Consider the following 11,311-nt stretch of genomic DNA (forward strand, 5'->3'; position numbering starts at 1 on the left):
CCAATCTGTTGTGGGAACGCAGCCTCAGCAGCGCCAGCTGCTCGACGTCGTCATTCGCCTGTCGACTATTGAAGCACGATCGTGTTGAGTGCCTGAGTGTTCCCGTATTGGCGAACAAGGACCGGAGCCGCACGGGAGTTGATACCGAGCGCTCAAGGGCAATGGACGGTTGCACACCCACACACCAGTATTCGCGTATCGTCCTATGTGTTATTTAACGTGTTTCCTATTATATCTTAAATAAAGTGTAAGAACCACAACACAATCTGTATTGTACCTATAATGAACGCTTAACACGGTTGTAAACGGGAATAACCGAATGAAACTGGGGAAGAAGAAGAGTAAAGGATTGAATTCAAACAAACAAATTCTGGAAAGCTGCATGTACTACACTATCAGCTGACTTTGAGGATTTATTAATTATCCTTTTAGCAAGCGTAGGCTTAATATCTTCAGACATTGATGAGTATATTCTTTTGTTGTTCGTTGAAAGGACCAGGAGTGAAACATATACAACCATTTCGATTAAACAAGAAAACAAATATGTCGGATGGCTTCTTCTGGTTCAAGAGGCTTAAATTTTTATTGAGCTTGGAATGTGTAGTAATCCCGTGCTAGAATACTATTCTCAACCAACTGCTGATCGATCCAATCGCGGAGGAACGCCACATTACCGTACACGCCGGGGATCCCATCCTCGCCGCACCCGAGTCCCCACGCCACGATGCCCGCCTGATAGTAGTGGGTGGGCGATCCCGGAATCGGGCACACCAGCGGAGAGCCTCCATCACCACGGCACATATCCTGCCCGGCCACGCCACCGGCACACAGGAAGCTCTGGTCCAGCACAAACCAATTGCCAACCCGTTGAGATCGCATTGTCTCTTGACATTTAGCGTGCGGTACGACCGGCAGCTCGACCTTCTTCAGTATCACCTGGTACTTGCCCTCCTTGCCAAACTGATCCTTACCCCAGCCGGAAGCGAAACAGTGCTGATAGTCGAACGATGTTCCACTCGGCGGCAGACAGATCGGCTGCACGTTTTCTCCCAGCTGGAACGGCTCGGCGAGGGTTAGCAGTGCCACATCGTTCGCCAATGATTCGTTGTCAAACGCCTCATGTAAGATGACCTCAGCCACTCGACGGTTCTGGTGCATGTATAGCTCATGTTCTGTTTGTGTGTCCCATTCGCCGGCCCGAAGCAGCAGCTGCTTTGTCGGCTTGTTAAACACACAGTGTGCCGCCGTCAGGACAACGTTCGGAGCGATCACTGAACCACCGCACTGGTATACATTCAAGATACTCTCGCTATTGTCCATTGGACTTGATAGCATTACGGCCACCATCCAAGGGAACTCACCATAATGTGATTCACCGTCCTTGACACCGGTCACGCTAAAACCGAGCCCATTTTTATTGCGCACACCACAGGTCGGACGGACCTGCTCGGTGCGTCCCGATGGTTTGATTACGCCCGGTGGAGGACTATCTAGTACGGAGCGTGCATTACAGCATGTTTCCAAATAGTGAGGGCATTCAGGTTCAGCATTAACTCTAACATCTATCACACCTCCACCGTTCTTGATGATCTTGTTGTCTTTGCAAAGATAGTACGGCACGCACTCGCCGGTACAGCTCTGTAAACAGGGTCAGGTTACAGGATAGGACAAGTTTGCAACACACTTTCACTGATGCCTTCCACTGCATACTTACAGCGTTTGGAGATGTGTTTGCGTTTGAGTTGGGTATATCCCAACTCTCGTCGGACTCTATTCCTTTAATAGCATGGCCCTTCGCAGGATCTCCGAAGGTAACTAGCAGAATGAAGAAAGCACCAACCTGCCACCGCATCTTCAAGCGATAACTGCAGCACACACGATCGTTCGTAGTAATTTGTCCGGTCTGCAATCTGCACTGAAATGCACTGATAGCGTCTTTGCTGGGAGAGTTCCAGACGAGATCTTCCCAAGCAAGATCACTCTCAAGTTCTTTTATACCATTTTGTCTGAGATAATCCCTCAGCAGGCCCTTTGATTGGCGAGCCCTTGCCGTTATTGACACAACAAATGATTGTACGATTGTGCGGTTATAAAATATGAGAGTAAGTCACGATCGTACAAGAGACGATTGTTTTGGTGTAAGCAATGATCACCCAAGCCATTTAATCTTATCAACAATTCTCAAGAACTGGGCTTTGTTTTGTGTTGATCAATGAATTTTCCTTGAACTGGAGAATGCAACTATAATTGATATACTCTAGAAGTTACTCCTTCTTCTAACCTTCTGCTAGATAGTAGCAACTCAGTCGCTTAGCAAAACTGAACATCTGTCGAATGAACATCGGATTTATGCGAGGATGTCGATGTTAAATGATTGGTTATTGGGACAGTCATCCTTCAAACCCTTCATGAGCTGATCACACCCATGGCTGGGCTAGATTTGTATGAAGAGTCGTTCTCCTCCGACAGTCAAATAAACATTGGTCTAGCTATACTTTCTATACTGCTATACTGCTATAGCATATGCTTAATTCGTGAAAATGCTTTCGTTTACTGAGAGAATTAATGAAGTTTTTTTTTTGTTACTAGTTTTATAGAGACTTTGAGCCAACTGGCTTCATTTGCCTCTAAGTATTAACTATGAATGTGACAGTTTGCGATGGTGCTGGTTTTATATCATGGCGTAGAAGCTGGACAAAGCTCTGATTTTGGGTCGCCGTGATAGTTGAGTATTTATACAGAGATTGCCAGCAGGGCAGCTATGGTTGCTGAGGATTTTTTACGAATCCTTGTTCTCGCCGACTGTCAAGAGGAGAGTTGTCAAAGTACACACGGACAGACTAACCTATAATAATGTATAGACCTTGGAATATATCATATCCAATCCTTCAGTTTTAATTTCTTCATTGTCAATTATTTGTCGAAGGCAGCAATGAATACTCCCAATGAATCTGATGGCGTTTTGAAGGAATCTTCCTTTTGAATCTCCAAGCGCGCTTCAATTTAATACTAAGAAATTCTGCATATTTATGTTTTTTTTTAGGTTTTTATTATTACGTCAACCTTAATACAAGTATATGCTGCACGTTACTAAACGATTGTCTCCATTTTTTGTCGAAAGAGTTGAGTCCAAGAGTGGAGCTTACGGCGTGTAGACATAGTCCCGTGCTAGAATGCTACGCTGCACCAGCTGCTGATCGATCCAGTCGCGGAAGAACGCCACATTGCCGTACACACCGGGGATGCCGTTCTCGCCGCAGCCAATGCCCCACGCCACGATACCCGCCTGATAGTAGTGGGTGGGCGATCCCGGAACCGGACACACCAGCGGAGAGCCTCCATCACCACGGCACGTGTCCTTTCCAGCCACACCGCCAGCGCACAGGAAGCTCTGGTGCAGCGCGAACCGCTTGCCCAGCCGCGTGCTGCGCAGTGACTGTTGGCACTCGGTGTGCGGCACCACCGGCAGCTCGACCTTCTTCAGTATCACCTGGTACTTGCCCTCCTTGCCAAACACGTTCTTGCCCCAGCCGGAGGCGAAACACTTGGTGCGATCGAACGACGTCCCCTTCGGCGGCAGACAGATCGGCTGCACGTTCTCGGCCAGCTGGAACGGCTCGGTGAGTATCAGCAGTGCCACATCGTTCGCCAGCGACGCCTTGTTGAACGCTTCGTGCGTGATGACCTCAGCGACCCGGCGATCCTGATGCTGGTACAGCTCGTTGCGCGTCTGCGTGTCCCATTCGCCGGCCCGTATCAGCAGCTGCTCCTTCTGCTTGTTGAACACGCAGTGGGCCGCGGTCAGTACCACGTTCGGCGCGATCAGCGACGCACCGCACTCGTACACGTTCAGGTTGCTGTCGGCGACACGCTCCTCCCGCAGCACGGCCAACATCCACGGGAACTCGCCGTACTCGGACTCGCCATCCTTCTGGCCCTCGATGCGGAAGCCGATGCCGTTCTCGTTGCGCATACCGCAGGTCGGACGGCGCGCATCCGGCACGCTGGTCGGCGGTGCCTTGGTAGCGCTTGGTGGCGGCTCATCCAGCACGGAGTCCTTCTCACAGCACGTGTTCAGGAAGTGGGGACACTCGTACTCCTCGGCCGGATCTTCGCCGACACGGATGTCGATGATGCCGGCGCCGTCGGTGATGATCTTGTTGTCGCTGCACAGATAGTACTGTACACACTCGCCGGTGCAGGTCTGCAAGGGAACGAAGGCAACGGTTTCGTGTTAATTGAGTACTAAGGGACACTACTACTGAGTCGTCAGGAGTCGGAGTTGCCCGGAGTCGTCAAGAGTCGTCCGGAGGAGACTCCAATCGATTCCAGACGACTCCGATTTTGAACGAATCGCACTCCGAACGACTCAGGACGACGCCGAGTGACTCCGGACGACTTCGGGCCACTCCGGACGACTCCGATACGGGACGGCTCCAGAAGATTCGGAAAGACTCCGGATCATTCTAGGCGGACCTACCTTCCAGAATCGCTTCTGAAGTTATCGGAGTCGGATCGGAGTCGAATCCGGATTTTTGCCGACTTCACCCATCATTAGAAGCTACTTCAACATCCCAACTACTTACGTAGCGCGGCTGGGCAGGGGCCGGAGCGGGGGCGGGGGCCGCCGCCGGAGCTGCTGCTGCTGCCGGCGCCGGCGGTGGTGCTGGCGGTTCCGTGACAGTGTTTTTGTTCTCGGTCAGATTGTACAGCGAGAGGTAGAGGTCGTCGAGCGTATCCTGGGAGGCGACCAGGCCCGCCATTAGCGCTACCGCGGCAAGCACCGCGACCGTTCGCGATAGCATTGTGTCGTTGGGATGTGTTTTGAGGATGGGCCTATGGACCTGGAAGAGGAGCAAAAGCAAAAGTAAAACAGGTTTTAAATCATTCAGCTTTTGACAGAGTAGTTGATGCTCCAGTGGTGCCGTCTGTACGGCAGTGTGTGAGAAGATGCAAAGCAGCTTCCATGCAGGAGGATCACACACTAGAGATGTGAAACGACAACGGTGCGACCGACCTCACCCGACCAGAATACAAATTAGGCTGTAAATGCCGTCCCTGCTTTTTAGAAACTCAAGCTAGATTAGCTCCTGTTATTGACGCGAAAGCAAGCAAGCCGCTGTTGTAGCGTTTTGTAATTATCGCCTGCGCATCCCGGGGACATTCCGGTTTTATGTTTCGTATTGATTTCGCCGGGCAATCATCAGTCGCGGGGGAAATACCAAAATAAAACACACTACACAAACACACTTGCACCCGCTTGTAGGTGATCTCGCACGATAACCCCTACCCATAGATGTACGAAAATGCGCATACGATCGGTAGACGATCGTGTGTGCCGCCTTCCCTTATCTTGGGCACCGTGTTTGAATTCCCCTCCCCTCCATGTCAAATGCGTTCAATACTCACCTCCAAACACTGCACACACACACACACACACGCACACACTAACAATAAACACGTTCAATGGCACCCGGTTCGGAAGCTTACCGGCAGATTCGATGTGAGTGAGGCTGCACAACAAACCGCGTGCGACACCGTCCGCGGTCAGTAGTGGATTGAGCTACGCGGACGCGCGATCGTATGGCTTTAAGGCACCGACACCGCCTTAGCCGCGGCTGGGCTGCGGTGGTGTGCGTACGATCCGATCCGATCCGATCGGATTCTGTGTGTGTTGGCTAGAAGGGAGCTCCAGAGAACCGGATTGCGATAACACACGTGCCGCCGCCTCTCCCCCTCTTGCGATCGTCCGCGGGTGAATCCCCGCAGCTCCCTGTAGGTTCCGAAACGATCACACTCCTCCCCCTACCCTGCCCTTTTGCTTGGGACACCGGTGCAACTGCCGACCGGTTTCCATTCCAGTGTGGAGGGGGATGGGGGATGGGGGAGGAGAGCATGAAATCTTTATTCTAATGCTGCGTCCCTCGGCTGAATCTTGCCAAGGCTTTGCAGCATCCAAGACAACCAAAACAACCAAACCCCCGATAGAGCGCCCGATAACCTCATGATCCGTCAGGCTCCGGCCGAACCTAACCCAGATTCGAAATTGTTGGCAACTTTCACAATCTTTGGGAGGGGGGAAATCGATGATGTTTTTTTTTTGTGGTTCCGGTAGAAACAACAAAAATACCCTCCAGCTTTTTACCTATTTTGCCCGAAAATGGCGAACTTTGGTGGACTTTCCTAGGCTTTTAACAAACAGCTCGTTCAAGGCACAGCCACAAAAAAAACCTTGAAACATGTTTGTGAGGATAGTTTGTTTGCTGCGTCGAAGATCGTTATAAATACCTGGAAAATCCTCCCTGTGTGCAAAACAAACAGCAACAAAACCCCCTGTAAAATGATTCAGTTTTGCCTTTTTTTAATAATCTTGACCATTTCGCAGCCGCAACTCCCAACTCCCAACTCCAGCATTCACCTCGAGGTGGTGGGTGACGTGCCAAAATCATCCAATCGAAGCAACCCTGGCAAACAAACAACAGCGCCGGACCCGGATGGACAAATTGTGCGGAATAATAATTAACTCTGCCCGCTTGCACCCGACTCGCGCAAACGCCATTTGGCACCTCCTCGCTTGCGCCTTCCGTATTTGGCCGTGCTAATTGGCCCGTGTTCGATCTCTTCCCGAAGGAGGAAGAGCAGCAGCAGCAGCAGCAGTAGCAGCGGTAGATATTGCTGCAATCGATGTTCTTCTGCCTGCGTGCTGCAGCTATAATACGATCGCGCAGAAGGCGCTGACCCTGAAGAATGCCGTCAGCCAACTCACCTTGACCGGCGATCGCTCGCTGGGTTGGAGCTTGGGCGATGTTACCAAACTCGTTTCCTGCTCGTTGTTTTGTCGTTTTTTTCCGTGCCGTCTCGGCCTGTAGCCGTCCCAGGGTAGGAAATACAGAAGAAGAAAAGTAGAATAAATTTTGGAAGACACTTCACGGCGCTGTTTGTTTTGCTGAAACGAACCCCTGCTGTTGAAGTGAAGCATTCGGATAAATATTTGTTTGGAACACAGTTAGCGAGATAGAGAGGGAGAGCTACGCCATACGAATATTGTCTGTTAGAGGAGTTTTATTGTGTTTACACATTTGTTCTTTTAAAAGTTATCATAAATCACGTACTGGTGCTAGATGGAAGAGGCAAAAAAGCTTTCACACCACACCACGTCTAGGGGTTGTCACTTTGTTGGGAATTTGGGTCGGGGGTCGTCCCGATGGGGTCAAATCCTAGTGTGTATGTGCCTCGAGCTGATAAGCGGCAAGCCTTGCTTCTTCTTCCTTGCACGTTCATAAAACCAAAATCTTTACTCTACTGTCGCCACCTAGGGCGTGTAGCTGTCCGTGCCGAAGTTGCGCTGCACCATGTGCTGATCGATCCAGCCGCGGAACTTGGCCACGTTGGCGTACACGCCCGGGATGCCGTTCTCGCCGCAGCCGATGCCCCACGCGACCAGCCCCGTCTGGTAGTAGTGGTGGGGCGAGTTCGGGATGGGACAGACGAGCGGCGAACCGCCGTCACCCTTGCACGTATCCTTGCCGGGCACACCGCCCGCACAGATGAAGCTCTTGTGCAGGTTAAACTTGGGCCCGAGGCGCGTGGTGCGCAGCGCCGTCTGGCACTGATCGTTCGGCACGACCGGCAGATCGATCTTCTTCAGGATGACCTGGTACGTGCCGGCCTTACCGAACACGTCCTTGCCCCAGCCGCTGGCAAAGCACGTCTCGTGGTTGAACGCCATGTCCTGCGGGGGGAGACACACCGTCTGGATGCTTTCGTTCGGTTCGACGGGCGCGTTAAGGAACAGTAGGGCCACATCGTTGTGCAGACCGCCCTTGTAGTAGTCGGGATGGACGACAATCTCCACCACCGATCGGTCCTGGTGCGGGTAGATCTCGTTCTTCGTCTGGGTGTCCCACTCGCCGACGCGCACCTTGAGCTGGGACGGCTGCTTGTTCTGCACGCAGTGGGCGCCGGTCAGCACGACCTGCCGGTGGATGAGCGAACCGCCGCAGGTGTAGACGTTCTCGCGCAGCTGGCCGAGCACCTCCTCCGTCTTGAGGATCGCCACCATCCACGGGAACTCGCCGTACTCGGCCTCGCTGTTCTTCGAGCCGGTGATGCGGAACCCGATACCGTCCACGTTACGGCGGCCGCAGCGCGATTCGGGCATGGGAGGTGGAATCGGAGCAGGACCAGGACCGGGGCTCGGACCGGGACCGGGATTCGGACCCGGTGCTGGCGGTACTGGCGGAGGAGGTTGAATCTTTAACCGAAGGGAAAGGAAAAAAGGCAATCACAATCACGCATGCACTCAGAAACTTATCACTTATGCACTTATCGCGAAAAAAAACAAATACTTACAATGTCTTCCTCGAAGCAGCACTGGAGCAGATAGTCGACGCACGGGTTGTCGTCGGAGAAGCGAATATCGATCAGGCCCTCGCCGGAGGTGCTGCTGTTCGAGCAGAGATACTTCTGGATGCATACCGCTTCCCCTCCGCACGGTCCACCCTGATCAGATTTGAAGACAAGCCGGATTAGGGACTCCTTCCTTTGCGGGAGGTGCAAACACACTTACCTTCACGCCAACGTCGGGCGTCGGCGGCAGGGGCGGCGCACTGGTCGGCGGTGGCGCTCCCTTACCGGGCGCCGCCGTCGTAAACACGGAGTTGATCAGATCGTCCAGGCTGAGATCGTCGGCCGCGGTCGGGCGGGTGACGGCGATGGCCACCAGCGCGAACAGCGCCAGCGCCGCACGGAACTGCTGCATGGTTTGTGCTCGGATGGTGCGCGCGTACTGTGTGCTCTCCGCCGCTAGGCTCTGTGGAGAATGAAGTGTGCCGTCGGTGCGTTAGTATGTTTTAAGCGGCGCGCGGAGCTGATTGTGCCGGATTCGTGCGCGCTTGTGTTGGTGTGCTTGGCCGCACGACACACACGCGCGCAAACGCAAGCGGGTTGCAGCGGGAGCCGTGTCGCGGGAGTGAGTCCGGGTGGCGACGAACTGACAAACACGACTACCACGAAAAAAAGGCCTCTCCACCCGAGCTGAAGAAGATGATGCACTGCCCCGCCGCGGCCCACATCCCATCCCCTTGGCCCGGGAACCGGTTTCCCTTGGGAGTTGGAACGGCGGGACCCGAGGAAGGGCGAGCATTCAGGCCGATCGAATCAGCCAAAAACCGGCTGATTGAACGCAAACAGAGAGATCGCACGCACAAAGCCAGACAGACAGATCGCTAGAGTGCAAAATTGGGAACCTGAACCGTTTGTACATCCAAACCCTGCGCTGTGTCTACGTGATCTAGCAGAGCTTTTGACTTTTTGATTGTTTGCGGATTGGATGGAAAACAAGATGGCTTTCACTGTACACCGAGCAGCTGGTTTCAGCTCGGCCAAGAAGTGCTTGATCATTTCCGTTCTGTTTGCAACAGTTGCATGAAGTTGACCCACAGTCAGAAGGGGTCAGAACGAGAGGGAGAGGGATGGGGGGAGGGGATGAGTGTTACTAAAGTTCCAATGTCACCCGGCAAAAAGGGGAGGGGGGCGGGGCAATTTAGACTAGAGAGCGTGGGTAGTAGAGGCCCTGCGGTATAACCCTGCCAATGAAAAAACTGGTTTTTGTCGCTGGCATTATTGAATATCGAAAAACCCCAACAGTGTATTACTGCGCCGCTTGCAATTAGCCGGCCCGGAACGGAAACACACTGATTTCAGATGGACCCGCAGAACTAACACACACACACACACACTCATAAAACAGGTCCAGCAACTAAATCGCTGCTTCCCCCTGCGAAAAAAAAAAACAACTGGCAGAACATTTGCCTGCCTTTGACCCGATCGTTTGTAATACGTACCGTGGTGGTGACCCTACTCTGGCTCTGAGGTCTCTACGATTTCTACGCACTACGGAGTGTTAGTACTTGTACTCGCAAGCACACTGAGCAAACGTGGAGGGGCGCAATCCCTTCGAGCTTGATGGATGACCGATCGTAGTAGGCAACGATCGGGTCCGGTCGGGTACGCCGTACTCACGCATACCTCTAACATCGTGTGATGTACAATAGAAGGAATTAGCATTAGTGTATAGAAGACGGTGTGCGCGAAAGCGATCGTTCGATCGTGGGATCTTCCGTCTATAGGAGGCTGTGTGAGAGAGAAGATAGAAAGAGAACACGGGAATATATTTATTCTACACGCAACGATCAAGCGCTAATGCTATTCAGATTAAACGCCCGAAACGATTCGACCACTTACGGTTTTGTGCGAACCGGCCGGAGGAAAAGGTATTGCACTTTTGCTGGACCGTTGGCACTGTTCGAACGGTTCCGCTGGTCCGGTCATTGATCTGCGATTTTCGAACATAAATTTGTCATTTTATTGATTTTCGGTGTTTTTGTTTTATTCGTCTGTATCGCTTTTGTGCACATCAAATTGTGCAAAACTTCTATCACCAACGGCTAATCAGATAGAGAGTAATAACTGATTGTTCATTTCCAATTTCCATTGCAGATGCACTTGTCAAACGATGCAAAGTGCATTTTTATGCAACCGTGATCTTCGACTGCGATGTAATTATGATGATTAATGTTTAATGGATGATTATTAACGATACTAATCGTATTACCATGTCATATTATTATACAACACCTTGAGCCATGTATTATTCTACCTTCAATATTCAAATCTCGGATAAAGAACGAAGAAAATGATCGCTTAGCTACTGTCAAACATTAGTGTCTCCATGGCAACGATGTGTTTAAAATTGCTTTTATGTATTTTTCTCTGATTATTGTTCATCATTTCTTAGACTATCATCTTTAAACGTAGCGTCCATCTTATGTCAATACATAGTCTTATTCTGCTTCTTCTTCTTCTTCTCCTTATTATTATTATTATTATTATTATTATTATTATTATTATTATTATTATTATTATTATTATTATTATTATTATTATTATTATTATTATTTTTATTATAATTATTATTATTATTATTATTATTATTATTATTATTATTATTATTATTATTATTCTTTTTGTGTAACGATCTACGCGGTCATGTCAGTATATTATAACTTACAATCATTGGCGCTTGGTTTTTGGCGTTCAGTCACCAAATGTAGTCTCTAAAGCATCGATTTCTGAGAGCGCAATGTTCACAATGTTTGCCTTTACTACAAAATAAGATAAGTACATTACAGGGAAACATTGTTCCGTATAACAGTTAAGTCGTTGCTGCGAGGTGATGGGACCTCGGTTTGGATTCGATTTCATTCGGCCCTGCAGAAGTCCACGCAACTGTCGAACAGACTGTCCGACC

The 11,311-nt window shown here is 50.7% G+C and overlaps 3 protein-coding genes across 5 annotated transcripts; all 3 read right to left on the minus strand.

Moving 5' to 3' along the window:
* Positions 1-368: 368 nt before the first annotated feature.
* Positions 369-1,852, minus strand: LOC1280861 (phenoloxidase-activating factor 2). Its single transcript, XM_320729.5, has 2 exons — positions 1,715-1,852; positions 369-1,638 (listed from the first exon to the last, which is right to left on the minus strand). The coding sequence occupies exons 1-2, from the start codon at positions 1,850-1,852 to the stop codon at positions 583-585; spliced, it is 1,194 nt and encodes a 397-aa protein (XP_320729.5). The 3' UTR covers positions 369-582.
* On the minus strand, positions 369-6,982 carry LOC3291432 (phenoloxidase-activating factor 2). 3 transcript variants are annotated; one of them, XM_552456.4, is made up of 3 exons: positions 5,491-6,982; positions 4,587-4,844; positions 369-4,204 (listed from the first exon to the last, which is right to left on the minus strand). In XM_552456.4, the coding sequence occupies exons 2-3, from the start codon at positions 4,803-4,805 to the stop codon at positions 3,143-3,145; spliced, it is 1,281 nt and encodes a 426-aa protein (XP_552456.3). In that variant the 5' UTR covers positions 4,806-4,844; positions 5,491-6,982; the 3' UTR covers positions 369-3,142. The 3 variants fall into 3 exon arrangements, with proteins under 3 accessions (XP_552456.3, XP_061515730.1, XP_001238367.2); XM_061659746.1 differs by having other exon boundaries at positions 2,871-4,204; positions 5,410-6,982; XM_001238366.3 differs by lacking the exon at positions 5,491-6,982 and adding an exon at positions 5,018-5,367 and having other exon boundaries at positions 2,871-4,204.
* A 62-nt stretch (positions 6,983-7,044) lies between these two features.
* Positions 7,045-10,197, minus strand: LOC1280860 (phenoloxidase-activating factor 2). Its single transcript, XM_061659743.1, has 4 exons — positions 9,846-10,197; positions 8,570-8,812; positions 8,353-8,502; positions 7,045-8,254 (listed from the first exon to the last, which is right to left on the minus strand). The coding sequence occupies exons 2-4, from the start codon at positions 8,759-8,761 to the stop codon at positions 7,313-7,315; spliced, it is 1,284 nt and encodes a 427-aa protein (XP_061515727.1). The 5' UTR covers positions 8,762-8,812; positions 9,846-10,197; the 3' UTR covers positions 7,045-7,312.
* Positions 10,198-11,311: the final 1,114 nt, after the last annotated feature.

The sequence above is a fragment of the Anopheles gambiae genome, chromosome 3, assembly GCF_943734735.2.
Source record: "Anopheles gambiae chromosome 3, idAnoGambNW_F1_1, whole genome shotgun sequence".
NCBI lineage: Eukaryota > Metazoa > Arthropoda > Insecta > Diptera > Culicidae > Anopheles > Anopheles gambiae.

What these genes read in the sequence shown, in the direction of transcription:
- LOC1280861 (XM_320729.5), bottom strand. Translation starts at nt 1,852, where the DNA reads ATGCGGTGGCAGGTTGGTGCTTTCTTCATTCTGCTAGTTACCTTCGGA. An exon ending in CAAACACATCTCCAAACGCT is followed by an intron (nt 1,639 to 1,714) that starts GTAAGTATGCAG and finishes CCCTGTTTACAG; the next exon opens with AGCTGTACCGGCGAGTGCGT.
- LOC3291432 (XM_552456.4), bottom strand. Translation starts at nt 4,805, where the DNA reads ATGCTATCGCGAACGGTCGCGGTGCTTGCCGCGGTAGCGCTAATGGCG. An exon ending in CCCCTGCCCAGCCGCGCTAC is followed by an intron (nt 4,205 to 4,586) that starts GTAAGTAGTTGG and finishes GTTCCCTTGCAG; the next exon opens with ACCTGCACCGGCGAGTGTGT.
- LOC1280860 (XM_061659743.1), bottom strand. Translation starts at nt 8,761, where the DNA reads ATGCAGCAGTTCCGTGCGGCGCTGGCGCTGTTCGCGCTGGTGGCCATC. An exon ending in CGCCCGACGTTGGCGTGAAG is followed by an intron (nt 8,503 to 8,569) that starts GTAAGTGTGTTT and finishes AAATCTGATCAG; the next exon opens with GGTGGACCGTGCGGAGGGGA. An exon ending in GCTGCTTCGAGGAAGACATT is followed by an intron (nt 8,255 to 8,352) that starts GTAAGTATTTGT and finishes CTTCGGTTAAAG; the next exon opens with ATTCAACCTCCTCCGCCAGT.